At 44.2% G+C, this 26,742-nt stretch overlaps 2 protein-coding genes across 2 annotated transcripts in view; both read left to right on the plus strand.

Annotated features, from left to right (window-relative positions):
• Positions 1–1,005: 1,005 nt before the first annotated feature.
• On the plus strand, positions 1,006–25,368 carry CASS4 (Cas scaffold protein family member 4; the record flags this gene model as incomplete). Its single annotated transcript, XM_082491271.1, has 6 exons — positions 1,006–1,050; positions 14,904–15,332; positions 18,556–18,660; positions 19,713–19,862; positions 21,610–22,944; positions 24,776–25,368. 6 exons carry the CDS (start codon positions 1,006–1,008, stop codon positions 25,187–25,189), a joined length of 2,478 nt encoding a protein of 825 aa, XP_082347397.1. The 3' UTR covers positions 25,190–25,368.
• Positions 13,263–26,742, plus strand: part of RTF2 (replication termination factor 2) — a 43,876-nt gene continuing 30,396 nt past the window's right edge. The window contains exon 1 of the mRNA XM_082491273.1: positions 13,263–13,266. The gene's annotated coding sequence lies outside the window, so the exon portion shown is untranslated. The remainder of the gene's footprint in view (positions 13,267–26,742) is intronic.

The following is a 26,742-nucleotide window of genomic DNA, read 5'->3' on the forward strand; positions in this document are numbered from 1 at the left end:
CAGCATTCCTCGGCATGCTGACTCAGCCGTCAGTAACCGGCACACGGCTCCAGGGAAAGTCTTTCCTAAAAGGCCGCTTCTGGAATTAAGCTTGTTTGCCACCCATTGAAAAAGATTTCAAACTTCCCACCTAAGAGGGGATACTGGTCTGGGACAAATATTTCTCATTTCCTGGACGCAGAGGCTATTTTTCCACCAGACTGAATCCCAGGAAAAACCGAAGTGCGATAAAGGAAAAGTAGTTCAGATAATTGTAGTTGAGGTTGGGAAGTTCTCGGTGCGGCTGTAAGGGACCCTTCAAACGTGCTGCAGCGGAACTGCCCGTCTCGCTGAGCAGGGGGTTGCGGGACGGGGGCCGAAGCCCACGCGGTGCCTCGTGTGCGTGTGTGCTTCAGCCTGGGTGCAGCCAGGAGCAGTCCCACCCGGCGCTCACCCCAGCTATGGGTGCTAATACACGGGGGTTTCACAAAGCCCCGCTAGAACCAAAGGTGGTATCGGTGCCTTACGTGTTGAGACAACTTTGGATGGTGTGAAAAATGGTGGTTTTGAAGTCCTGAGTTGAGAGGATTGTGGCGGTCTCGTTTGTATCAAGCGTTGCGCAGCCCCTTGTGGGACGTAGTACTCTTGTATTCATTACATTTCTAAAAGGGGAAATACAGGAACATGTAGCAAAACAGAAGGGTAAGACTTCAAACTGCGGTTAATTGCGACAAGTTGGTGACAAGAGAGATCAAGGAAAATTCCACTCGCAGACATTTTTTCTCACTCTTAAACACTAATAGGGTTTTTTTCTGCTCTGCATCCTGGTCTTTTTAATCTTGTCTGTTGTCACAAAAATTATCTTTTATGAGAATCTTTTCTGCGAATTCCTAAATGCTTTCAAGGGTAGAGCTGTCAGATGTGCTTTCTTGAGACGTAGTTCCTAACACGGGGTGACTGTGCAAAGCCGACTTCTCCTCATCCTGCCGTAATTCTCTGTATTGCTCAAAGGGACGCTGCTGCTGCATGACAACCATGGATAAAAACAGAAGAACCAACAGAACTGCAAAGGTATGTCTGGGTTTTTTTTTTTTTTGAGTAAAGCATATAAACAAGGAAGAAAAAAGGCTCCTAGAGTAGGTACGGCGTTCGAATTCAGCATGACGCTTGGTGATGTTGGCGAGGTTTGGTATTCTCATCTCGAGGTGGACAGAGGGCTCTTTACGATGCTCCTGTACCTACTGCCTCCCTCCGCTTTTTGTTGTGACAAAACTAACCGGAAGAAATGTCTTCTCGGGGAGGGCACTGAATAAAGCAGGATTCCTGTGACTCCTGTGAATAAAGCAAATACCTGTGAATAAGCACATTTGTGAAATAATGAATATATAACTTCAGGGTTCCCGCTGACGGAGTGCCATCCTGTAGTAACATTGGAGACACGGTTATATTGTCAGGGACTTCCAGTGACAGTCCAGGTGACCTGTTGTGTGGTAGATAATTTCCCTACGTTACACGCAAAACAGAAGGAATTTTGAAGTACTGTATTTGTTTCATTTGAAAGACTGGAACTAGTTTATTGGGGGGGTTACATTTATTTGTGTATTCATATTGCTTCTAGTATATCTTTATATATATACATAGATAAAATACCCTGCTGCAGCTATAATGGTTAGAGAATGCTGAAACCTCGATTCAAAGTCAGTGCCTCGATTGTCCTACTGTCTGCAAGTCTCATAAGCAGCGTAATGGAATTATTATTTTCATCCTGGATTATGAGCTCAGTGTTTACTGTAAATAAACTGCCTCCTGGAAATTTGATACAAAATATAGCGGGGAACAAAGCTTAGTACTAGCTCGATGAGTCATTTTTTTGCACTCAAAATTTTCCATTGAGGCACGTAAAGATAAGGGGACTGTTTTTCACATTTGAAAAAAAAAATATGCAGGACATTTTTCATTTCTATACAGAGAAGAGTTTCTATTTCTAGGTATGATATTTTTAGTTTTCTGAAAAGGATTGCCAATGGCTAAAGAAATGTAATGGTAGCAAGTTGGTTTCCTGTGCTGCTGTGAGATCTTTAGACACAGCTGTAGCACACCCAGTCAAATTCAGCCGAAATAACAATTGAAAAAGTCAAATTTCTTCCTGCATGTTGTGGTTTAGGCCAAATCCTCCACTGGGGGCCTGAGGGACCCCAGATGGGACCGACAGATGCTCCCCTCTACCCCTCTTCAAAGAGAGAGGCAGAGGAGGAAAAAGAGACTTATGAGTTTAGAAGGAACTAAACTACTTCAATGAAATAATAATAATAAAATAAAAAGAAATAACGAAATATATATACAAAACCATATCAAGCTCCCGAGATGACAATCACGTCACCGGCTGGCACTGGGGCAGTCCCAGGCTGGACTCAGTGACGGAACTGGATTCCGGATCTGGATTCTGGATTGGGATCACAGGCAGACGAACAGAGTCCTCCTCAGATGTCGGCCATTGAAGGAAGAGCCCGTGACCCTTTGATCCCTCAGCTTTTCTACTGAGCATGAGGCAGATGGGATGGAATACGCTGTTGGTCAGTTTTGGGTCACCTGTCCTGTCCGCTCCTCCCCGCAGGTGGGACCCCACTATGCTTTTCCGCTTCCGACCCTCCAACGGGGCACATAACAGAGTCGGTTGGCCGTGGGGGTTGGAGCAATGAGTATAAGCAGAGCCCCTCTGCATCCCACGCCCGGGCATCGGCTGTGAGCGTTGGTCTGATCGCTCTGAGAGAGCGAACGCTCTCCGCACAATATGCGGTTAATTTCAGTAGTTAGAAGAGGCCCCGCGAAGAAGCCACGTTACTGAACAAAATTGGTTCTGTTTTACCTCAAACCAGGACACTGCAGTATCATTTTTGAGCTGTTTATTAAGGTTCATACTACCCTAGCAGTACTGTTTACTATAATATTTTAATATTATACTTAATATGAAAATACCAAGGATGTGGTTTTTCTGCGACATGGACTCCTCGAAGCCCCATGTGCCAACCATCAGTAGCTTTACTGTGACAGGTAACGCTTTGCAACTGTCGCTGTGCCCCAACTATTCCGCCTTCACAAGGAAAACCATTTCTGGAAATGAATTCAGCACATGGGCACAGCCAGAGGACTGATGTTACTTCTTTCTTGTTGCACACCCACCTGCGACACAGTCTGCACAGGAAACGTTGCACCTCCGGTGCAATTTAAAACACAGTCGGTGCGACGGCTGTGCTTGGGAAATACTTCTGGTACTGTTTGACAACATTTTCCCTGCTGCTGCTAAAGGAACAAATAGGAGAGTTTTTTAAACACACATTAAGTTGATCTGAAGTTTATCCGTCCTTCCAAAATGCCCGGTTTACGTAGTCCACAAACAAGCGCATGAGGGACTGTGTGAGATTTGGTTCTGTGAGGTCCCTCCCGCCACCCCCAGCCCCCACCTCAAACACCAGGGAGCAAATACGTGCTTCAAACTGGGATTTGCCAGAGCTAATGCATTGAGCAAGGAGTCACTTCAATCGCCAGGAGGAAATACGGGCGAGAACGTGAAGTCTCCGCTTCCCGGCCTCCGACAAGACACTGGGGCTGCTGTCGGGGCCGCAGTCGGGCGGAGGGGGGCTCGGTGCCCAGCTTCCCTCGGGAAATCTCAGAGGTAAAACTTGAGTTCTGTCAGGGGCAAAACGGTCTCAACCCAGGGAATTTTCACTTCATGTAATTTACTGCCAGTTCACACAGACTCCTCATCGCCGATTCAGGTGATCGGACAAGAATAAACCATAAACAATTAAGCAAACACTTTAAGTAAACACCTTTTCTCCCCCTTCCTAGTCTCAACTTGCCTTATGTTTGTGAGGGGTACACCCAGTCGGCCCCAGTCCCTTCAAGGAGGTGGCACAGAAGGTTGGGGCGGGGGGAAGAGGTCTCTGCCTTCTGCTGCTCCCTCATTATCGCCCCGTTTTCTCCGCTCCTCCGTCCCTGCCCCGGCGTGGGGCTGCCAGGGTCTGCGGAGGGTGTTCCTGCCCGGCATGGCAGGGTCCTCTCTGGGACCGATTCAAGAGAACATTTAATTGTATTTGAAAATCATTTTGTGGCCACAAGTTGTGCCTTTGGTACTTGTGTTTCTAGATCATTTCAAATGCTGGTAGCACCTGAAAAATTCCAGGGCAGTAAGTGAAGTGCTGTTCCTTATCTTCTGCGTGAGTGGGATGTTCAAACGAGTAAAACTGCTGGTTGTAATACTAAAAAAAAAAAAAAAAAGAGAAGAGAAGAGAAGAGAAGAGAAGAGAAGAGAAGAGAAGAGAAGAGAAGAGAAGAGAAGAGAAGAAAAGAAAAGAAAAGAAAAGAAAAGAAAAGAAAAGAAAAGAAAAGAAAAGAAAAGAAAAGAAAAGAAAAGAAAAGAAAAGAAAAGAAAAGAAAAGAAAAGAAAAGAAAAGAAAAGAAAAGAAAAGAAAAGAAAAGAAAAGAAAAGAAAAGAAAAGAAAAGAAAAGAAAAGAAAAGAAAACCCCCGAAGGCATTCAAATGAGCTGCTTTGTGCCAGGAATTCTTTCCCATCTGGACAATGGCGTTTGCTGCTCGTCTGCTCCCAGCCCCAGCCCTGAGGTGTAGATTTTGTTGAGAAAGCATTTTCAATTCAGCATTTTCTATTCAAGAGGCATTGCTTTTCTAGTTACGTGATTGTGGGTTTGGGAGTGAGTGTCTAATTTCATCTTCGAGCTACCGTGGAAAGAGGAAGGAAAAGGCGTTTGCCAGAGAAAAGGCAGCATGTACAAAGGCAAAACCAGTACAAGTTTGAAAACCTCGAGATATTAACAAGTACAAAGCGGTAAAACCAGTGCATTACCATAAGCATAACCTGGGCAGGGCTGCTGCTGCGCAAATAACAACTATGGATAATTTTAAACAGCACTTATTTAATATCACATTTTCTTTTTCAATAATCAAAGAAATGAAACCCTTTGGCTGCTGTTAATGTTTAGCTTTCCTTCTCAGGTTTTCTGCCTCTGAAGAGTGTGATTATTTTGCAGGGATTTCTGTAACAGCAAAGGAGATCTGTTCAGGTTTCTAGAGACCTGAATATGAAAGTTTCAAAGTATATCAAACCACTTTTAAGTTAAAAACAACAACAACAACAGGAGTAAAAAGCGATGCTGTAGAAATGCTTTCAAAGCCAATCGTGGCTTTCTGGTCCATCCACACTCCCCTGTGTATCGCTGGGAAGATGCAAGAGCAGAAAGGTTGCAAAGCAGAAGAGGCATTTCCCCGGGGGGCTCTGCAGGAGGGACATCTGTCCGTCCGGCACCAGGCCCTCATTAGCATTAGCAGCTGCAAGCCAATTGCACCCTGGAGATAATTTTGCTACGTAATTAGCTCCCTGCTCTTCTCTGGGGCTCCCGGCAGATGCAGCAGGAGGTGGAAGGGGTTGGGCGTTTGCTCTCCAGGCTCCCGCCCCGACCCTCCAGTGCTCCCGCCCCGTCGAGGGAACTGGGCTGGGGGAGACCACATCCTCCTCCGTAGGTGATGGAGTAACAGGGAAACAGGAGACGACAAAATGAAGGTCAATGTAAGTACGCGATTAATTTGTTTCTGTTGCAGTCAGTCTAATGGCTTTGCTTGTTTCGTCAGCAGTGGAAGTGTACGGAGTGGGAAATCTCTGTCTGTCAGGAGGGTCCCCTTCAAAGCGCACTGTTGGTGTTTGCGTGTTACTAACAGAGCACATGGTCTTCGTTTTTTAAATACAATCCAAGTTAAGTTAAAAAAAAATGGTTTATCAAGAACAACAGTGGGGCTATGGTGGGTAAGGCTTTGTACTGTGCATATGAAGCAATAATAAGCCTTATTAAAAAGACTACCATGAATGACCCTGGCTGGCCATTAGAACATCCCTTTCGTTCTGTATTTTCTTGGAAATAATGAGCTTAAACGATTAACATTTGAGTTATATGTTATGTCAAAAAAGATCATGTTTGGGGTTTTTTCTGCTCATTACTGGAAAATGGGTATGGAAGCGTTTTAACAACTTGAGTGACTCTTTGATGAAGAAAACGTCAAATAATTTCAAGATGAGTTCTGTGAGCCTGGGAAAGTGTGTGCACTCTAGGATAACGAGTGACCATGTCCTGCAGTGCTCTTTGCAAAGAGAAATGAAGCTCAAAAGAGGAAAGGAGTGGTGGCAGTGCTCATTTTAGGAAATTCTGCTGGGGGGGGGGGGGGGTGTGAATAAATGGATGGATCAAATCTGTTTTACAGTCCCAGGTTAATGCCTTTGCCCAGGCGTCCAGCACAGTGCGCAGATGGACACCGAGCATCAGCTTGATTTGTGCTGAGCAGAATGTCTTTCGCTGTGAGATGAACTGGGTCTCTCGGCCTGAGGTGGCAGCTGTGACTCGGGCAGGGTCTGTGCGATCACCGTGTGTGTCCCCTCGATGACAGGGGAAGGGGCAGCGTACAGCTGCCGCACGGGAGCCGTCATGCAGGTTTGGGATTAGGGCAGGGAGAAAACCATCCCCTTCATTTCCCCAGAGAAATCATTCATTCAGATAAATGAAACTTCGTCCAAAAGGGTGGTCTTAAAAAAGAATTAATGTTTTGGGGCAGATAACTGCAGTGAGAGAGCTGGAGGAAGTGGCAGCGTTTGGGAGTTGTGGTGGTGCTGCTGATTCATACTGAATCAGAGGACACCCACCCCTGAGCCTCTGCTGTCACTTCTGCCGCATCCCGGGCATCTGCCGAAACTCCGCCGCAGGTCAGAGGGGACGGATGCGGGGATGGCATCCCTCGTGCTTGTGCGCCCGGGAGGAAGAATATACGGCAGTCACTGCAAACCAAAAATCTGCTCTTTGCTCCTGACAGCCTGCCCTGGGGATTTCTTGCCCGTTCCCCGGGCAGGCGGAGGAAGGAGAGCGAGGACCCTGCTCCAGCGGGTCTCTGTGAAGCATCTGTTGCTTGGGAGGCAGAAGAAGAAAACTTGTACTCATCGGACTTTTCTGTGTCTGTAAATCTATGTTTGGAAACAAATGTTGTAGCAAAATGTAATCAAGATACTAAAAGGCTTAGAAAAGCCAAAAAGGTAATTTTGGTGCATATGGGCAAAAGCCTTTGGATAGTGGGAGGAACCAAACCCCAGAAATACATACCTAGTCTGTTTTTTTAAATCCCAGGAAATGGCAGTTTATTTTTCCTTGAACCGGGGTGTAAGACCACACAGGCAAAAATGCTACAAATGGGAATGAAGTCTTGATCACACTGAGAACTGTTGATTTTAACACAGCTAGAATTTTATTAACTATATTAGTGGAGAAAAGGGAGTTTGGGGAATGTTAACAGAACTGGCTTGTAATTCCCACCCCTGCAGCACTGACTAATGTGAAGCTGCACAATTTCCATCTAGGTGGTCTGCCCGAAGGTTAGCAACTGGCCATTCTTTATTTTATCAAAAACTTGCTTGACCATTCAGAATTTAGAACCTGATGATTAGCACCCAGCTCCACCCTCCAAAAATCAATTAACACTTTGAATAAAAATTGCAAACACTTTGCAATAAAAGCAACTCCTGCCATCCATTCCTTGTTGAAACTTGTACAAAAAGATCTGAAGCTCCTCTATAACAAGAACATTTATTTTCCAAAATAAGTCACAGTTTTCCTTCTGCAAGTCACAGAAAATGGTGCACATCAGGTGGGAGGTGCAGAGCCCACCGCTGGATGGACGCCATGAGCGTGTAGAAAGATCTGAGTGTTTAAGACAAACTCTTCTTTCTTCTGTGTACGTTGACCATGTGAAATCTCTCTGCAATTAACTGAATTGGGCAAAACTTAAAGTGACTCAACTTGGCCAACCGTTTAAAAGGGACTGCTCTGGGAAGTCTGTTCCCAGCTAAGGGGGCACTGGAGAATGTTTATTTCTTTGGCTTTGTTGGGAGGTGAAGAGATTAACTGGAAACAGTTCTGTAAACATGTCAGAGGGTGTCACTGATGCATGAACATAACTGTTTAGCAAACACAACCTGCTGCCTCTAGTTGTATCTCTTCCTTCTCAAATATTTTAAGTCCCATTTTCCTGCGTAAAAGTGCTTACAGATATTTTTTTATGTGTAAAATGCAGCTAAGAAATATTTATCTTCATCCACAAAACCTCCCATGATTAAAACTCTCTCTCTTTTTAGATTATTTCAATAGGTTTTTTAAGAAGCAAATTTAAGACAATTGAGGAAAAATTTATATATTTTTTTTTAATTATTATTTAAAGTGCTGTGAAGTACTACGGTACCTATGTGTCACATGAGGTAGTATGTAGTAGTGAAGTGGAGTTTCCAAACACAAACTGAGTGGGAAGAGGGGAGTACAGAAATTATTTTGGCAGACTTCCAGGCAAGATGCTCAAATTATCATCTGATGATCATGAAGGGTTTTTCCAGCAACACTTGCATATATTTTATGAGGGTGGTGGTTTTCTGCTGCATAGTACTATAGGCTGAGGAGAGGGATTGGCATAGGAGAGGGATCAGATCTCAGTAACAGTGAGGGGGTGTGTTGCCTTAGCACAGGTATTTGTTGTGTATATAGAGCACAAATGTCAGTCTGTGTGAGTACTCCCATTTTAAGATTAGAATTTTATAATATAGAATTGTACAAATTTGTATAATTATCAGCTTTACTGACTCTTAATTAAAATTTTCCCTCTCTTCATTAATAAACATGAGTTAACAGCTTTCATTCTGAAGAGTCCCAAGGGCTCTTAGGCTTTGTAGCGGGAGCGTTGCTGGATAAGGATACATGAACTATAAAGATATAAAAAGTCAGATTTATAGGGAGAGTTACTATCATAACACCTGATCTACACTCCAATAAAAGGAGCCACACTTCAGTGACGCAAGAACTTTTCTTCACACCTAAGTTAACTGAACATGTGTTACCAGAGCTCTTATAGTATAAATCCATTCATTATAGTTGGCTCAAGATCTGTGACTAATTTGCATCGCTCTAACGAGGTCGCAGACTTTGTATGGGGGAGAACAAGGGCTCAGGAAGAGGTTGCAGAGGGCACAACGCAGTTCTCTTGGTCTGCGCTGTGTCATCGTCTCGTTAGAATCTGCTCGGTGAGAGAAGGGTGACGGCGCTGTCTGCCGCGGTGCACTCTCGTGGGGCGGTGAACTGGCTTTTAGGATGTTCTTTGTCTTGGGAGATTTCTTTCAGGGCTGCTGACAGGGAGGAGGCGACAAATGCCAAAGGAGGAAAAACACTTTGATCTCATCCGTGTTGCTTTAGTACTTATTACACATTGGTTATTGTAAGGACACATTAACGAGATCGCATAAAATAATGAGGAGCTATACACAGCTGGCCCTAGATGGCATTTTGTGGATGATAGCGTTAGACAGCCAGTTTCCGCTCCTCTGGTAATAAAGAAAAAATGCAGATCCCATTGGCCCCAGAGCACAGCTTCCTCCTCGCTAAGCATCCCATAAGGTCTCTGCGATCCTGGGAATGCAGTACTTGTTTATAGTTAATGGCAGGTCAGAGATGCTTCTGCTTACATGATGGAAAGGGGCTGCCACAGTGATTCTTTACATATGTCCCGGACAGCTGAAAGTGTAGATAGGGACCGATTTCTGACAAATAGCCCCACATCAAATAAGCCAGAGCCTGTGCTACAAATCACCTCACTCCATGTAACTGGAGATAGGCTTGGTGGACCTTGGCTATCTCTGCTGTTGGATCAAGCATTTACCTGCCATATACCTGTAACTTTTGTCTATAAAATTGCTCCTGCTGTTACTGGGATCAAAAAAGTAACAGCCTGAGATGAATTCTCTTATAAGTGTCTCAAAAAATGAAATTTCTTTGCAAAGCAAATCGGAACAGATTTGGTGTCCAGCGGCTTCTCAGTGACTCTGTTTCTCACCGGGAGCAGATGGAGCCGGTGGGACGCTGAGCTGAGGGCTGGATGCCGGTTGTCGACAGGGAGCAGGCGGGAGAGTGGCGGTCCCTTGCCCAACCTCGCAGTGCTTTGGTTTACTCAGCGTGGCCATACCCTCCTCGTGGGAGTGCTGCTGGGGGGGGTTAAACTTCAGTGGGACGTGGATATAACCCATTAAGCTTTCCAAACTGACCCAGCTCAGGGACTCCAGCAGGCTCTTCTCGCACCATGGGGTTCAGTACCCCCTCAAACTCCACTAGAGGGTCAGCTAACCTATAGCAAGGTCTTCGCTGCCAGAACTACAGCGCTTTCCAGTACCAAAACCAGCTAGTTCAATGCTTGCTTTTAAGTATCTTGTATGAAATAGCTAAAAGCATCAGCACCCGTGATGTTAGGCACTGCTGGGGGTTTGGTACAGTTTGTTATACCAGTATTAGACAGATTTTCAACATCTGCTTCAGCATCCTAGGCTAATACTTGTTAAATCCACAGCTGGGACTCCTAAAAACTAATGAAGCTTATATGAACACTATTGCCTATGTTCTTTTGGCGATAACATGACATAAAAGAAATGCTTCACAGGCCTCTTCCACACCAGTCCTGGTGTGATCAGGTCCTGAGGGACCGAGTGAGCCACCAGGATGCTTGGAAAGGAAACAAGAAATAAAGGGGCCTTAATAGTCCTGTAAATGGAGGAGCAAAGGAGAACAGAGCAAAATATAAAGGCAGACCTGTTTGTCCTGTTGTTTTTGTGCCTTGTGAAAATGTTCCTCCTTCTGTGTTTTTGGGGAGACTAGAATTCAGCAGAAATGAAGTTACTTCAGTGGGGTGGTGCTGCTTGTATTGGTTTTTCAGCATATTGCTGCAGCTTTCTGCCGGGCTGCGGGCACTGAAAATACACAGAAGAGTCTCTTCAGGGAAGATGTTGGTGGGGGTTTTTTGTTTTGTCTTTGTGGTTTGGATTATTTTTTTTTGCATCCTCATACAGCACTGCAGTGAGAGGCTTTTATAAATTCCTTTCATAAATTCTTTCAGAGATTAGTTCTAAGTCAAAAGGATAAGAAATCCTTAAAATACCTTCTTAATTTTCTCTACCCTTTTAAAAACACACTGAAAAATGTCACCAAGGGCTGCGAGCCAGTTAGATCACAAATGCCTTTCACTGTCACTGGGAGTTGTACCCGTACCAGCGCTGGGCTGTTGTGCTGGTGGTGGGCTAGTACTCCTGAAAGAAAAGCATGAAAAATAGAACGATGTTGCTGTGCACTTATGCAATACTGAAACTGAGAGTGGATGGAAAAGATTGGTGCTCCAACTCTATAGTAATGACCATGTGTCCTGAAACTTGAAATTTAATTTAGCACTGCCTTAGATGGAAGAATCTTTGCTTTTCTTTCTTCTTCTTTTTTTTTTTTTTTTTTTCCTCTTTTTTTCCCTCTGCTGTTTGAGAGCTCCACTGCAGAGGTCTGACAATCTTTTAATTCGTTTGTGTTCTATAATCTGGAGGTTGGTGCCTGTCTCCATCACTTTTCTATTCAGGGTCTTAATTTTTTTGGTTCCAGCCCTACAGTTGGGATATGAGATGATCTATAAACAGATTTGTTGTTCCAGCTAGGTCAGGTTTTCTACGGTGTCTTATAATTTTTTTTTAATCTCCTGCTTGGCTTGCAGTTGAAATGATTTTAAAGGTTTCTGGGTATTTGTGTTGTCTATAGATGTGAGCGCACGTGCCCTAATTTGAGCTCCACAAATCGGAGACCACCTTTCAAAATTTGAACCACTGTGTTCTGCTTTGAATTGGTATCTGGCTGTGGGCTGCTCGCCCTTGGACGTTTGCACGGCTTTATTGGCAAAACCAGAGGGATGTGTGCCGCACTTCAAGCGAAGAGACCCCTCTGTTGAAAGGGTTTGTGACTTTCATGGTGTAAGTTTAAAATGTAACTTTTCATTCCATGTGGGTGCCCCTGAACATACTCACCTGACTTTGCCAAATGAAATGTTGGTCAGATGAGCTTTGAGAACCCTTCTGTGGAATACCTTTGCTGTTGCATGGAGCTTGGACCTTCCTGTTGCTTTCCCTGACCTGGCTGTTCTGTGGCTTCACTCGTTTTGCAGCAAAGCAGACCCAGCAATGTCTAGGAAAAGAGATGAGAGAACAGTTGGAATTATTTCTCCCGCTAATACCTGCTGCAGCCGTGTTTTCTTGTTGCTGAAGCACCACCAGTGGGAAGAGTACCTCCTCGCTCCGCATAACTGAGGTTGTAGTCGACAGCAATTGTTTGCAGAAATTCTCGCTGATGTGTACAGGCCAAATTCTGACCTAGTGAAAATCGGCATATTTACTCTAAAACAAATGAAACTTGAAATTAGACTTGTGCAGTTTCATACCTTGATCAATTAAAGAATTAGGCCCACTAATGCATTTAGTATGCTGTTTTCACAAGAAAGAATTAGCTGGGGAAATGTCAACATTTAGACGCCTGTTAAAACCACACTGTGAACTAAATTTTCTTCTTGTTTGTGTTGGTGCAACTGGGAAGGACGGCCTTGTTGTCTAACGCACTAGAGAGGGGCTCAGTTCCTGCGTTTGGGCTTCCTGGCTCGGCCACCCATTTCCTGCGTGCGCCTGGATAAGGCTCTTTGCACTTCGGTTGTCTGGTTGCAAAGGGGGGACAGTGTCCCTCTGCCCGTCCTCTTGAGGTCCAAAGAAGAGGGTCTGCCTTTCAGCGTGGCAGTGCGGTGCCCGGCAAGAAGGGATCAAATGTTAAGCCAGACTGGGAAGTGTCGCTGATGAAGAATAGGAAAAGTTGGCTGTTTTCCTTTTTTTGGTTGGTTGGTTGGTTGGTTGTTTTTTTTGTTTTACAATTGCAACAACGTCGTGTGAAGCCCAAACTTGCCCTGAGCTGCACTTTGTGGTGGGATTCCCGAAGGCCTGACAGCACCACAGGTGGTTCAGAGCATTTGGCATTGTTCAGATAGAAAGTGGGCTCCCACGTTCAAGACAAGCGGACTGCTTTGCCAGGCTGGGACATAAAGTAAATGGGACCGTTGTCCATCTCTGGCAGCTGCTGGTGGTCGAGCCCATGTATCGTGAAAAGGCCATTGTTCCCGGCCACCCTGACAAAGAAACGTGTGCTGCTAACAACAGGCCACTTCCATCAGCTGAGCTGACAAATTGGTTTTCTTCTGCTGCAGCTTCAAGCCAGCTGTTGCTTTACAGCAAATGCTCCGGGCAAAAATACAAGGCATCACGTTTCCTATTTGGGTACTATCTCCTTGGACATTACTTGCACTTTCTGATAAGAAACTAACACTGAAACGCAGCCAGTGTCCCACTGACTGGGAAGCGGTCAGTCTCATTTTAAAGCTGAAAGCAAACGGTATCTTGTACTGAAAAACACCACGTCCGCAGCGCGCTCTGCCCTTTGCACAAATGCCTCGGGTGAATACAGCTACCTGCTGCTACTACTTTTCTTTCTTTTAACTGTCATCTTGTAATGAGTAAGCAAACACCCAAAATAAATCCACTAAAAATAAAACGTGGTGATCTACACACTCATGATTGCCAGAAATTTATGGGCTTCAGCTGAGACAGGTAGGGCTGCCCTGTGGTGAAGAAGCTGGGAGATAGCAAATATTCATGTTTATCTCACGGATTTTCTGTGATCTTAGGAAAGTTGTTTACTCTACTCTTCCTTGGTTTCCTGTCTAAAAAAAAAAAAAAAAAAAAAAATTACAATAAAGCACTCCATGAAGATGCTGAAAGATATACTGGAGATGGAAATACTCAGATACATGCGATGTCTGTGTGATGGAGAGAAACACAGACACTGTTTTGGGTGTGCTTAGCTGAACATCAGCTCACAAACACACTGACCTGCCATGAAGGCTTACCAGCCGGCAGAGCTACTTGTGTGGTGTCACTGTGTGCATAGACTGTTTTTTTTTTTTTTCTTTTTTTCCCCGAGCTAATGTGTCACCTAAAGCATTAGCCTAGAATGCTCTGAACCAGTGGGATCCAGCGCTCTAGTCTGGGGTGGACATGGACAGGGTTGGCTGGAGTCTGGGTCTTCAGAAGTACTGCAGCCCACCACTGCTCTTCAGCAGTATTTCCGCCACTGGTGTTACCACGGGGCACTTACTAACCCCCTTAGCCTTGATGTTACTGAGAGGTCTGTCTTCACAAGGCTCTCGGGCAGCGGGGGGGGGGGGGGGGGAATAAAGGAAAATAAACAACTCTTTTTTTTTCTTTTCTTTTCTTTTTTTCTTTTTTTTTTTTTCAGGTAAGAAATAATTAGTCTTTCTCATGTGCAGCTGAAGTCCTCAGATAAATTGGGTAGCAGGCAAGGAGGCATGAGTTTTATTTTTGGATGGTTGATGCGTTTTCTCTGCAGCTTCTGGCAAAGAATTTACAGAATGCCAGTGGGAAAAATCAGTTATTTTTCATATAGGGATGTTTATAAAGTCCAAGTAATGAACGTTAGCGATGCTCTGCAAGACCCTCGGGGGGGGGGGCGAGGTGGTGAAGACGCATATTGCAGTATGATTATTATTTCTTTACTGCACTGAACATAGTAGACACAGGCTGCAAACACTTAACTCTCTGAAACCAACACTCTGAGAAATGTTGGTTTAATGTGAAAACCATTTAATGTGGACTTGAACTAAGTTGAAGTTAAGGTGGAGATAAACACCAACCTGGAAACTAATTAACATTTTTGCACCAGGGGAGGTTTAGATTGGGTATTAGGAAAAACTTTCTCACCGAAAGGGTTACCAAGCGCTGGCACAGGCTGCCCAGGGAAGCGGCCGAGTTGCCATCCTCGGAGGTATTTAAAAGACCTGTAGATGTGGCGCTGAGGGACATGGTTTACAGGTAACTTGGCAGTGCTAGGTTAACAGCTGGACTTTGTGGTCTTAAAGGTCTCCTCTCCTCCAGATTTTTATGGGTGTTACAGTGCAACGCCGGTGTTTTTTCTCTCCCCAGAATACGTTGGCGAAGGCGCTATATGACAACAAGGCAGAGTGCTCGGACGAGCTGGCCTTCCGCAAAGGAGACATCCTGATGGTTCTGGACCAGAACGTCATCGGCAGTGAGGGCTGGTGGAAATGTTCCCTCCATGGCAGGCAGGGCCTGGCCCCTGCTAACCGCCTCCAGCTCCTCGCTGCCTCGCAGGCTGTGCTCCTGCCTCCTTCCACCCGGAGCGACACCGTGGAGTCGCCAGAGGGCCAACAAAACATCTACCAGGTTCCCTCCGTCCCCAAGCCTACCGTGTTGTCATCTACCTATGAGAAGATGGAGGGGTGGGTTAAACCTCCAGCTAGGGTCTCTCCCCTACCTGCCCAAGGAATCTACCAGGTACCAGCTTTGGCTGCGCAGCTGCTCAGCGAAAGGACCCAAAGCTCAACAAACCAGGTAAGAATATAAGCAGCTATAAAAGTAACAAATGTTATCACTAAAACAATCGTTGGGAGCGGGAAAATAATATAGGCTATTGGCCTGAGCTTTTCAGTGGAATTTGCAGCAAAGCCATTCAGATAAATGGTGTTTAGGAAACTCCCATCAATTCTACTACAGTTTATAGCGTTATGTGAGAAATGCTGCTCTGGGCAACAGATGAGAGTCTCTACGTTCTGTACTCCCTCATTTTTTGACAGTTTAAAGCAGCTGTAAAATAGGGCAGGAAGTAAAGAATATACCATTTGTTTGGAAGAATCTAGAAATTATTTACAAACCTACCCCAAAGTTAAAATAACAAGAGGCAGAACTTTCTCCTATGATCTACAGCATGCATCCATCCAGAGCCCTCTGGGCACATGTGAGGTCTTCGCATCCATCTGCACAGGAAGATAATTTGTAATTAAATTAAAAACAAACAAACAAAAAAAACCCTCACTCTGCTGTGTGATTGCTGCCTTCGGTCTAGTTTCTCCTATTCCCAGCACTTTGGCAAGCTCAGAGTGCTGCCGCCTCTCTCTTCTGCTACTCAAGGTTGTCGCTACGCTTGCACAAAGCAGCAGCACTTACTTTAAACGTGCTGGAGGACACTGGGTTTGGTTGTGTGGCCTGAATCGGTTTCTCTCCCAGCTTGGTTTTGCTGCTGCTGAGACAGTGACCAGGGTGCGTGGGATGACAGCAGCCACCAGTCCCCCCAGTTACGGAGGGGAATTGCAAACCTGGTTTTCCAGGGTTTCATTACAGCTGCCTGGCCCAGCCTCTTCTTTCTGCCTGCTCCTTGCGTTGGGTGTTCAAGTGGAGCATGTAATTTAACTGAGCGTTGCATCGGTTGTCTTAACATCAAAAACTTGTGCTTTCTTCAGCATAAAATGAACGGGGAATCTTTCATAATAAAAGGTAAATAGATCAGGTGGAGAGGGAGTTCAAGTGCAAGTTTCTGTTCAGTCCCATGAGCTCTTCATGGGTGGCTCTTTATTCCATGTATGAAAATAGCATTAGAAATTTTAATTGAAAAAGGAAGGAAATTCAGCCCTGAACTGTATAGCCTTGTAGGCTGATTTAAGGATCGTTTATGGGGCTCAGTCGGCCATCTTTCCTCCCACTGTGCCAAAAGGAAAGTTATGGAAACCAAGGTGGTGGTTCCGTCTGTCTGGCAAATGGACAAAGTCTGTGCATCTCTGGTGACTGAAACCCAATTTTCAGCACTGCAGCTGCACATTCAACCTTTCTGTACAGCCACCATAACTGCAAGCGCAGACTGAATAATAGCTACAAAAGACCCTTTTGCACTTACTGTGATCTGATTTCTCTGTATTCCAAACCCTAAAGAAGGCATTTGCAAATGGAATGCAGGATTGATACAAATTTTCCATATTGTGCCAGCAAATCAGGCTGAAAATATCTTCTATTATCCTTTATCTGAATGAATGGCCCGACAGAAGACCTCCTTGGCTGTTCCCGTCTCTCTGTCATGTCATGAGTTTCTATACCCAAGCCTTGCGTACTCTAACAGAGAAAGAAAAAAAAAAAAAATTTAAAAAGTCCTAGCCTGCTTTTATTATTTAGAAGTTCAGGTTTGCCTGAGCTGCCTCTTGCTCAGCGTCACAGCTGTCACCGCGCAGCTGTACCGCGGTGGTCACGAGCCATACGCAGATGCACGGGGAGGCGCGGGGCTGAGCAGCCTGTGCGAGCGCAGGACGAACCGCAGTGCTCCGGACCGCCCCGCTTAGATCCTATGGGACAACTGGCAAAGTTCCTGGCATTCTCAGCTGTCCTCTGAGCAGCTGGGTAAAGCCACTGTAAGTCTTTGAGGGAGCTGATTGAAACCCATAAAACAAAACAAAATCCCTCAAAGCCTGTGTGCTTTCGCCCTGTAGAAAAGCCTTGTCACTTCTTTACTTGTTGCCTAATATTCAGGGCACCCTCTTGCTTTACTGTGGCTGAAAGTGTTTTAAAATAATTTGTTCTTGAAGCAGTAGTAAGATATAGTATTCGGTGAGTTTCCTTTTTGCTATATATGGAGTAAGATTTGTCCATCTGAAAACAGACCTCGGCTAAGGATGGCTTTCTGGATACAGCTCACCTTTTACCCTTTCTACTCAGGAAAGTCTCTTCTTTTCTGCCTCTGTTTGCAAGCAAGATGGCTCGTATCACAGAGCGCTAAGGGGATTTCTGGTCACTCATCGTTCCCTTTCTTCAGATGAGAGCTAAGAGCTTTCAGAAAGGCAAACAAGCAGCTGTAAAGCTACGGTCTTTTTCCTCTACCACATTTCCCCTAACCCTAGTCAGATCAATACTCGCTTACGTGATGAAGAACACTACCTCCAATTTTACAGAATTTTTTTTAACACAGCGGTGTTTCTGTGGGTCAGTAGTTTACAATTCTCTAGTTATAAACTAGCTGCAGAGAGCCAGGCTAAACCCATGCTAAATGAGCAAAACTCCATGGGTTTGGGGTTGATTTTTTTTTTTTTTTTTTTTTTTTTTAAAAAGTCCTTTCCCAACATTCATATTTTGGCATCTTAACTAATTGTCCCACAGATCTGGTCATAGCTCTTGAAATGATGTTTTAAGCAAACAGGAGAATTAGTCTGTAATCAACTCAAATAATATAATTCCCATCTCAGACTTCTCTGTTTCTGGAGCTGGACAGGACATTAAGGTAACTATGTTTACCCCTTCTAAATGAATCAGTTTTTCATAACTACAGAATAACACATCCCAGCCTGTACCTTTTTGCTGCTCTTACTCCCACTAAATATAGCTTGACCTAATGGCTCTGTGAGACTGGAGAAGTAGAAATTCCCCTGCTCTCTTTTTTTAGTGGTTCTGCTTTTGGGGAGTCTAAAGATGTAAGTGATAACTGAGCTGGATTTTCTCCAAATCTTTTCCCTCCCTTGGTGTTAGTAAGGCAGATCGTCTTTGATTTGTATGTGCCAATTCTTATCTGATCTGAGATAAAGCAGAAATGCCGTCAAAGGAGAATTATGAGGAAAAACTACCCTGTCCGCTTGTAAGGTCAGTTCCTGTCTATCACCATCAGTGAAAAGCTGAACGGTTTTTAATCACTTAAGAGTGATTACTCTAATGGTGGCCTATTCAACTCATTGAGTTTTCAAAGATGTCCTGAGCTTACTGCTCACTGTAGCTTTCTCATTATTGTTTGTTTTCCCCCTAAAAGCACCTGCTTACTCTCCCGAGAGCATGCCGGGCTTCGGTCCCAAATATCAGGGGTGAAGTGTATGATGTTCCATCCACGCAGCGCCGGGAGTCCTTACTCACGCAGGTGAGTCCTGCCATGGTCCCCCCATGCAGCTGGCACCCTGTAGGACCTCACAATAGATTTTAAGATAAATGCTAGTTTCCCTGTTTGCTTTTTGTAAAATTTGGCAGAAACCCATGTGTTTTTAGGGAAGTTCAAAGCCTAAAACAGATTTCTTTTGAATTTGTTAGACATTTAGAGAAATGTGTCTTAAATTTGGTATGTTTCTAATAGACACTTTCAGTTGTACCGTCACCGAGTTGCAGGGCACAGAGGAATTCTCAGTGTCAGCCTCTCTGCCTTGGCTTACTTGTCAGGAAATGTGCCTGGTCTCTCTGTTATTTCATCGGGAAGATTTCAAGATGTTTACAGAAGAGTCACTAGTGCATGTACAAAAAGAAACTAAATGTCACACACACCAAGTGCCTCCTGGGCAAGAAAACGCAAAAGATTAGATCGTGTAACCATGATGCGCTTGGGGTAAGGGCAACATGTCGATTGCATCTACCGCCGAAGCGTCCTGTTGCGTGATCTTGCTCTCGATACCATGCTTCCCTGGGCAGAGCGAGTGTCAGCACATTTCCTCTGCGGCTCACTGCATGTAGCCCGTGCAGGTCACCAGGATGGGACAAACACCAGGCCCCAGCACCATCCCGTGTCACCTACCACGCAAAGGTGAGTGCGGGACTGGAGCACGTCCATGGAGCCTCCCTGCGCATCTTGCCCTCCTCGGCAGCACCTGTCAGCACAGGGTTGAGCCCACTCTAATTCATTTATTAAGTTACCCACAAAGATCATTGTGTAACCCACTTTTTGTTGTCTAAGTGGGGTGATTCCTGCTCAGAGCCAGCGCCAGGCGTGTAGGTGGCGGCTGCCTGGCACCACCTAGTGTCCACCGCCCTCCTGTGCAGCAACACGGGAAGGTGCTCCAGCAGCTCTCCAGTGGGTTGAGTTTGACCCACGATGTCCCAACTTGGAGCTATGCACTGTATGGCCCGAAAGCCTTTGATTCCACTGAAGTTTTCAATGGGCGCTAAAAAGGATTGAAGTCAACCTGTTTTTTTCCCTTTGACCAGAGCGGTGCCACTCCGCCCACCGCACGAAAGGGCTCTGTGCTGGTCCGATCCACTGAGGGTTTCCAGGAAGAGCAGAAGCAGCTTTACAACATCATGTCCAGCCCAGAAAAGGCAGGAGCCGTTATCCAGAAGGACTTGCTAGTGGGCAACGTAAGTAAGACTCATCAGACACAAGAGAATGCCTTCGCTGGGCACGTGTGCTCAGCCTCCCTCGAGGTGATGGTGGGGATAAGACCAGCACATCTTCAGTTCAGTACTTTGTCCTTCATATCAAAGAGACAAATGCTACCTGGCTCCTGGCTGATCAGGGTACCTACCAGGGCTAGGAGTACCACTGTGTGTGCGTTTGCTTTTTAGACTGCAGGCAACAAGATCGCTTGCCTTAACTTCTTTTTATGACAGTGTGAAAAGCAAATTCAATACCTTACATTGCTGAATGTCTGTTTGTAATATTTAATCAGAAAGAAACTAACTGTCACCATTCCATGCAGCACTGTCCTGCCACCTTTTTTGGGAGTGTCACACCTGGCTTGTGGGGGGATGTGTATGTCAGGCTTCCAATCTCCCCCACTGTTTGACAAGTACCATCCTTGAAGAAAGGGCTGATCTGAAATTTCACAACAAAGAAAATGCCTTGATGAAGACTCTTTATTAGTTAAGTGCCAAATATTTCAGGTTTCCCCCATGGTTTTAGGATCCAAGAGAATTTTGACAGGCTCCTTAGCACACATGCCCATGGCTGGGGTGCGGGATATCAGGGCAGAGTATCCCAGCACAGGAAATCTCAGGTTTCCCGGTTTTCTGGATTTAAAGAGAACTGCTGTAGGTTCACAGCTGCCCCACGACTGGAGAAGCCACTCTTGCACAGAGCCTGTTCAGGAGGGACAGTCGGACTGCTGCTACCCAGAACCAGGGTGCTGGCGTATCAGCGATTGCTCGTTGAAGCTGGCATTCCTGACATCTTCATGGCTGTTAGCAGTTGTACCGACCAGCTGCAACAGCCTGGGAGCAGATTTCCTTTCGGAGACACGGTTTATCATTGCTTCCAAAATCAAATTTTCTTAGAATTCATTGTTCACGGGAAATTTGGAAAATTCTAGCTTTGGTCTGAAACACCATGGTCTGGGCTCCCCTTCTCACGCATGTTTTCTGCAGATGGGGAAGCCTGGCCTGGCCAGTTCTTTCTAAAATTTTTATTAGAGTCATAGAATGGTTTAGGTTGGAAGGGACCTTAAAGATCATCTAGTTCCAACCCCCCTGCCAATGACTATCAATCAGTTTTAGTCTGGATTTTCTTACACAAAGTGCTCTTGCATTCGCATTTTCCAGCTTATAGACTTCAGCTGTGCATACATGTATTTTTAAGGCATTGGGCAAGATCTGTATCTGTCTTAGAAAACCTGTATCAAGTAATAATTTAAACTCATTGCAGTTATTTGAGAATGGCCAGTTGTGTCTGGTGATTTATTTTTTTGTCAGGGTGTGCATATGAATGTGGGTGGAGATACTGGAAAATCAATTGTTTTCTTATGCAGAGGCTAATAAAGTCTGAGTGTTTAACATTACCTACTAATAAACTGTCATTTCACTTTTCTTGTAGCCATTTCAGAAAACTATGAAAGTTTCCCACCCCAAAGGAGTCAAGGAGGAGCTCACAGATTTCACTGGTTGGGGACACTGCTGTATGATTTAATCACCTGTACTCAGAATATTTTAACCTTCATATGTACAGCTTGTGCATTTTAGAAAGAAAATAAAAATTACAGGCTAGCCGTTTTGTGGTGCAGTTCCATTGACATTACTGGAATTGCATACGCTTGCATGCTCTGAGAATTCAGTTTTGTTCCTTATTTCTTGTATAAAACACTGCTTATAAATCCTGTGTGCTCTGTTGCAGTTATATGATGTCCCTCCCAAAAGAGAAACTGATGTTTCAGAAAATGAATCTCCAAAGAAGTTCTGGGACCATTACAACACCTTGCCAAATCCTCGGAAGTCAGAATGGATTTATGATATTCCAGTGTCACCTGAAAAAACAGGATTAAAACAAAACCCTTCTGGCCATTCCTTGGAGAACCAGGTGCTGTACGATATACCACCTGCCAGGTACAAGGCACTAACAGCAAATACTGATGCCAAAGTTGTAAATCCACAATTATATGATATTCCACCAACACAACGGAAATTAACGTTTCCAGATATCCATCTTTATGATGTTCCATCCTCACGGGACGTGCTCCTTTTGCCACAAAACGGTAGCTGTGATGTACCCCCAAGTCTCCTGGCTCCAAAAGCTGAGAATCAGATCTCTGAAGAGAATGTTTATGACATTCCAAAAGGTTTGCCCACTGCTTTGCAGTCTAAGAAAGAGATGGAAAAACACAGCGATAGTTTTAGAGACCAAGCATACAGTGCTCCTCCACAGCTCTCAAGAGATGACAAATTAGAACAAGACAGGTTATCTGTTTCTAGTGCGGACAGCAGAAGCAGCACACTCTCTACATCCTCAAACTCTTCTTCTGAGTCTTTTTCTATGTCATCCTCAGAAGAGCCTGCCAAAGAAATTAAACTGGACCTTGACGTAGCCATAGAGACACTGACTAGATTGCAGCACAGTGTATCCAGCTCAGTCGCAAGTTTAATGATCTTTGTGAGTAGTAAATGGAGATTACAAGAGCACCTAGAGAAAAGCATTGAAGAAATCCATAGAGCAGTTGATCACATAAAGGTATCGTTGGGAGAATTCTTGGCCTTTGCTCAAGGCATAAAGGTAAATGCCTCTTACCTCACTGATAACAACCTTCAGGCCAGAATTAAAAAACAGCTCGAAATTCTTATGAACTCATTCAAAATCTTAACAGAAACAAGAGAAGGTCTAAACAACTGCAGCTGGTCACTAGACACTTTGGTCCTCAAGAAACCTCAGAACAACCCAGATGATCTTGATCGCTTTGTTATGGTGGCCCGCACAATTCCAGATGATATCAAGAGGTTTGTATCCATCATCATTGCCAATGGAAAGCTTCTCTTCAGAAAGAATGAGAAAGAACAAGAAATGAAGCAATCAAAAATGAACCCAGAATACAAAATCGCAAAACAAATCACAGTGCCAAGAAGAATAGAAATAGATGCGCTTCAAAGAAATACTCCTGATAAACCCAACCAAAGTCAAATCTCTTCTGAGAAACCAAAAGAAAATGCCACTGAGGACTGTGATTATGTTCAGTTACAGGTTAGTATAACTGGATTTTACTATCTATATTCTTGATTGTTTGCAGATATTAAGCTATTAGCACTATTTTATCTTTGCACTAGTGCCAAATTAGGTTTGCACTACTTCCTATTTTGAAGACTTTATGTGAATTCAGGATTTTGTTAGAGTGCTAGATGGCACATGTACAACAATCAGTAATTTTAAGTAGTAAAAAGAACTGGCATTTGAGAATTTACCCAGGCAGCCAGCCAGCATTGAGAAAAGATTTTTGGCTTGCCCATTTAAATTAATTCGAGAGGCAGCTTTTAGCTGGGAGTTAGTGATTTATTTCTTCTGTCTAGTAGTTCTTTTCTTGCCAGTACATTTTGTTTGTTTGATGTGACTATCAAAGTTTGTTTGACTTCCATATCAGGAAGAAATTTTTCACTCTGAGGGTGATGAGCCCCTGGCCCAGGTTGCCCAGAGAGGCTGTGGATGGCCCATCCCTGGAGGTGTTCAAGGCCAGGTTGGACGGGGCTTGGAGCAACCTGGGCTGGTGGGAGGTGTCCGTGCCAGGGGGGTGGGAACTAGATGATCTTTAAGGTCCCTTTCAACCCAAACCATTCCATGATTCTGACTATACAAGAGATGTAAACTCTCTAACTTGAGGTGTATTGGAAAGTATGCTTTCGTATAAAATTTTGATTTAACAAATTAAACTCTTACTGTGAATTATCAAATTCATTTGTTAGAACAATTTTTGTTGTTCATTAGAATCATTCCCCTTAGAATTACTGAAATGTCTACTAAGAATATAACTCTCTTTGTTTCACAAAGAAATGCTGGCTTGTCCTCCAAATTCAGGAAATGTTATGTTATGTTTTGTTGATGTTGGTTTCAGTCTTAGATCTTGCAGGATCAGACACTAAATTTTCAGTAGGAAAAAACCTACAGTTGCTTCTAATAAATGTACCATTGTTGTCCGTGACGTGAAGGCTGCATAGCAAGTAGTTGTTTCCCCCCAAAATAAGAGAAAAACATGTTTATGTTTAAATTTTTATATAAACCATTTCAACTTTGCTTTCATTTTGATTTGTAACAGGCACAGAAAATCATTTCAGGTAAAGAAGTAGCAAAGAAGAGTACAGATTCAAAACCAAAGGTATTTCTGATTTTGAAAACTATTACTTATGAGGGCTTGTAGTCCCCGATTTCTGTGCTTGCTAAAATTCAAAATGATTTGCATTTGGACACATATCTATCCACAGAGAACAATTTTGTTTCCTCATAGTTCATTTTCCCAGAACTAGTTCTTAGAATTACTGCTGAAAACCTGCGCAAAACGTTACTTTTCCTCAGATGTAACGAACCACTCTAGTTCAAAGTCATGCTATTTATTTGCTTGCCTTTGTCTATCATTTGGGATAAGGCTGTGAGAGTTAGTATTTCAAAATATCTTGGCGTGCACTGGTATAAGGACTGACTCTCTTGTTATTGTACAGTTTTAATCATTCATAACCCTCATGAAGTCAGCACCATTAAAGATCAAGTCTGAATGTTCTGTACTATCTGAAAGCCTGAAGTCCAGACTGTAGAAAGGATTGATGTTTAGCTACAGCACTTTGTGTGCTATCCATTATTAAAATCGTGTTTGGTGAAGTTTGTTTAGAGGAAATATCACTTTGAGGTCTCAAACTTTACGGAAAGAGAAATGATTGCAAAAGACTCCTGGGCTGGACTAATTGGAGACTATTAACTAACAAAAGTCCCTGTAAGCGAAGAAACACGTGAAGAATATAGGGTAGAGCAAATAAAGAAACAGTGTGCTACCAAGCTGAGTCTTTTTTTTTTTTTTTTTACCTTTTTCCAGGTTTTGCCATCTGCAAAAAAGACTGTCATTCAAAGCAAGCAGGACTCTGGAAAAAAAATCGCTCTCCCCGAACACTGTAAGCTGTGTTTCAGTGCACTTCACAAGGCAATCGGTGTATTTAATAATAGTCTGAGCAGCAACCAGCCACCTGAAGTCTTCATATCCCACAGCAAATTGATCATTATGGTGGGACAAAAGCTAGTGGATTCTCTTTGCCAGGAAACTCAAGAAAGAGATGCTCGGAACGACATTCTCCACAGCAGCAGCCGATTTTGCAGCCTCTTGAAGAATCTGGCTGTCGCCACCAAAAATGCAGCAATACAATATCCAAACACAGATGCCATGAGGGAACTTCAGGATCAAACTGAGGAGCTGTCTAAGTACACACAGCAGTTTAGAGCAATGATGGAATGAAAGACACTGTGCTGGTTTGACACATTCTCCATTGGTTTTGCTCCTTTGGCATGTGGCAGCCAAAGGGGGCAAAAGCACCTCGGTGACACCAACTTTCACAGTCACCTCTAAGAACTCCTGCCGGGCAGTTCCCTGGCTGCTGCTGCAGTTTTAGCAGGTGAAGATCCACACAACAGCAGCTGCAGAAGAGGATTTGTAGAATTAAATCTGTATTTTCTTCTCCATTGTTCAGATCCTGCCTAGAAATGTCGTCATCTTAGTGGCTAGGCAGGAATGTTGGCTATGTATTAGAGCAAAATTATTTTATTATCTGGCTAATTTCTTATATTTTAATTCCTATATGGGTCAGATAAATACACTTTTTTTCCCCCTATTTGGGTATGTAAAATCTCTTTTTAAATTTTGCTGCACGATGTTCTGTAATTTATGATATCCCATCATCAATTGTTTCCTGTGGACTTTAATCAAAATTTTTTATTACAGTATATTTTTTTTTTAAACAGCTGCAAAGCTAATTTTTGTTTTTAATACACAAATGCAATGAATGCATTACAGGACAAAACCTGGCAGGTACTACACGTAGCCTGGATGTCGATGGGAAACAGTCCAGCTGGTTTCTGAGTACAGAGGGAAACTGATGTGAAGGAGTCCTGGCTCCCGATAAATCTACGGGGAGCACGCCTCAGTCGTCCTCTGTCGCAGCCTGAGGCTGTTCAGAGCATTGCTCCAACTGAAACAGAATTTCTTTTAGTCCCTAGACACGCAGGGGCTTTGGACAAGCTCTCCCTACAAACTGGGAAGGTGGCGGTATTTCTTGCTGGGCTGCCAGGGCTTCTCAGACCGGCCCTTACTGCGTTCATCTGTGTCGCTCATTAACTTTATCCCCAAATTTGCTGGATCTTAAATACAGCAGCAATGAAGGCCCTGTAACCACCCAGGTAGATTGTTTGTACGCCCGTGTTATTTCTGTTTTTCCTAATTAATTTATTTTAAAGTTTTTATCTGAAATTTCAAAGTCTGGCCTTTCTTGGCAACATTGTACCCGTGTCTCTGCCCTGAAAACAGACAATTAGTTTTGTGAGTAGTTAGAGCTAATTTGCAATGCGACAGTGCTCGTGCTCACGGCCTATCTGTGGAAAAAAAAACAGCTCCATCCTTGTCTATTTTCACTTGGCAGTCACTGTGTTTTATACCGTTATTTAAATGTTGACATTTGTAAATATTAGTGTTTGCACAGTTCAATGCAGAACTGCATTTCACGTTGGCTTTGTCTGTTTTTGTATTAAATTCACTTTTGGAATGACCGACTGCTCTCAACCTGCCGTGGCTCCCTCCTCCCCAGCTGCCCGGGGGCGGCCGGGCTGAGGGCGGGAAGGGCGGGAGGCGTCTCCTCAGCAGCGGCAGCGCGCGGCCCACCCCGGGAATACCTCGTTTGGCCCCAAATCCCCTAAAGTGGGTGTCCTGTAGGGCGTTTCCTCACCAAACCAGGGGGACGCCCGCTCCGCCGCCTGAGGCGCAGGCAAAGGAGAGGCACTGCCTGCCCCGCCGCCGCG

This window comes from Vanellus vanellus (genome assembly GCF_965231255.1).
Source record: "Vanellus vanellus genome assembly, chromosome: 15".
Classification (NCBI taxonomy): domain Eukaryota; kingdom Metazoa; phylum Chordata; class Aves; order Charadriiformes; family Charadriidae; genus Vanellus; species Vanellus vanellus.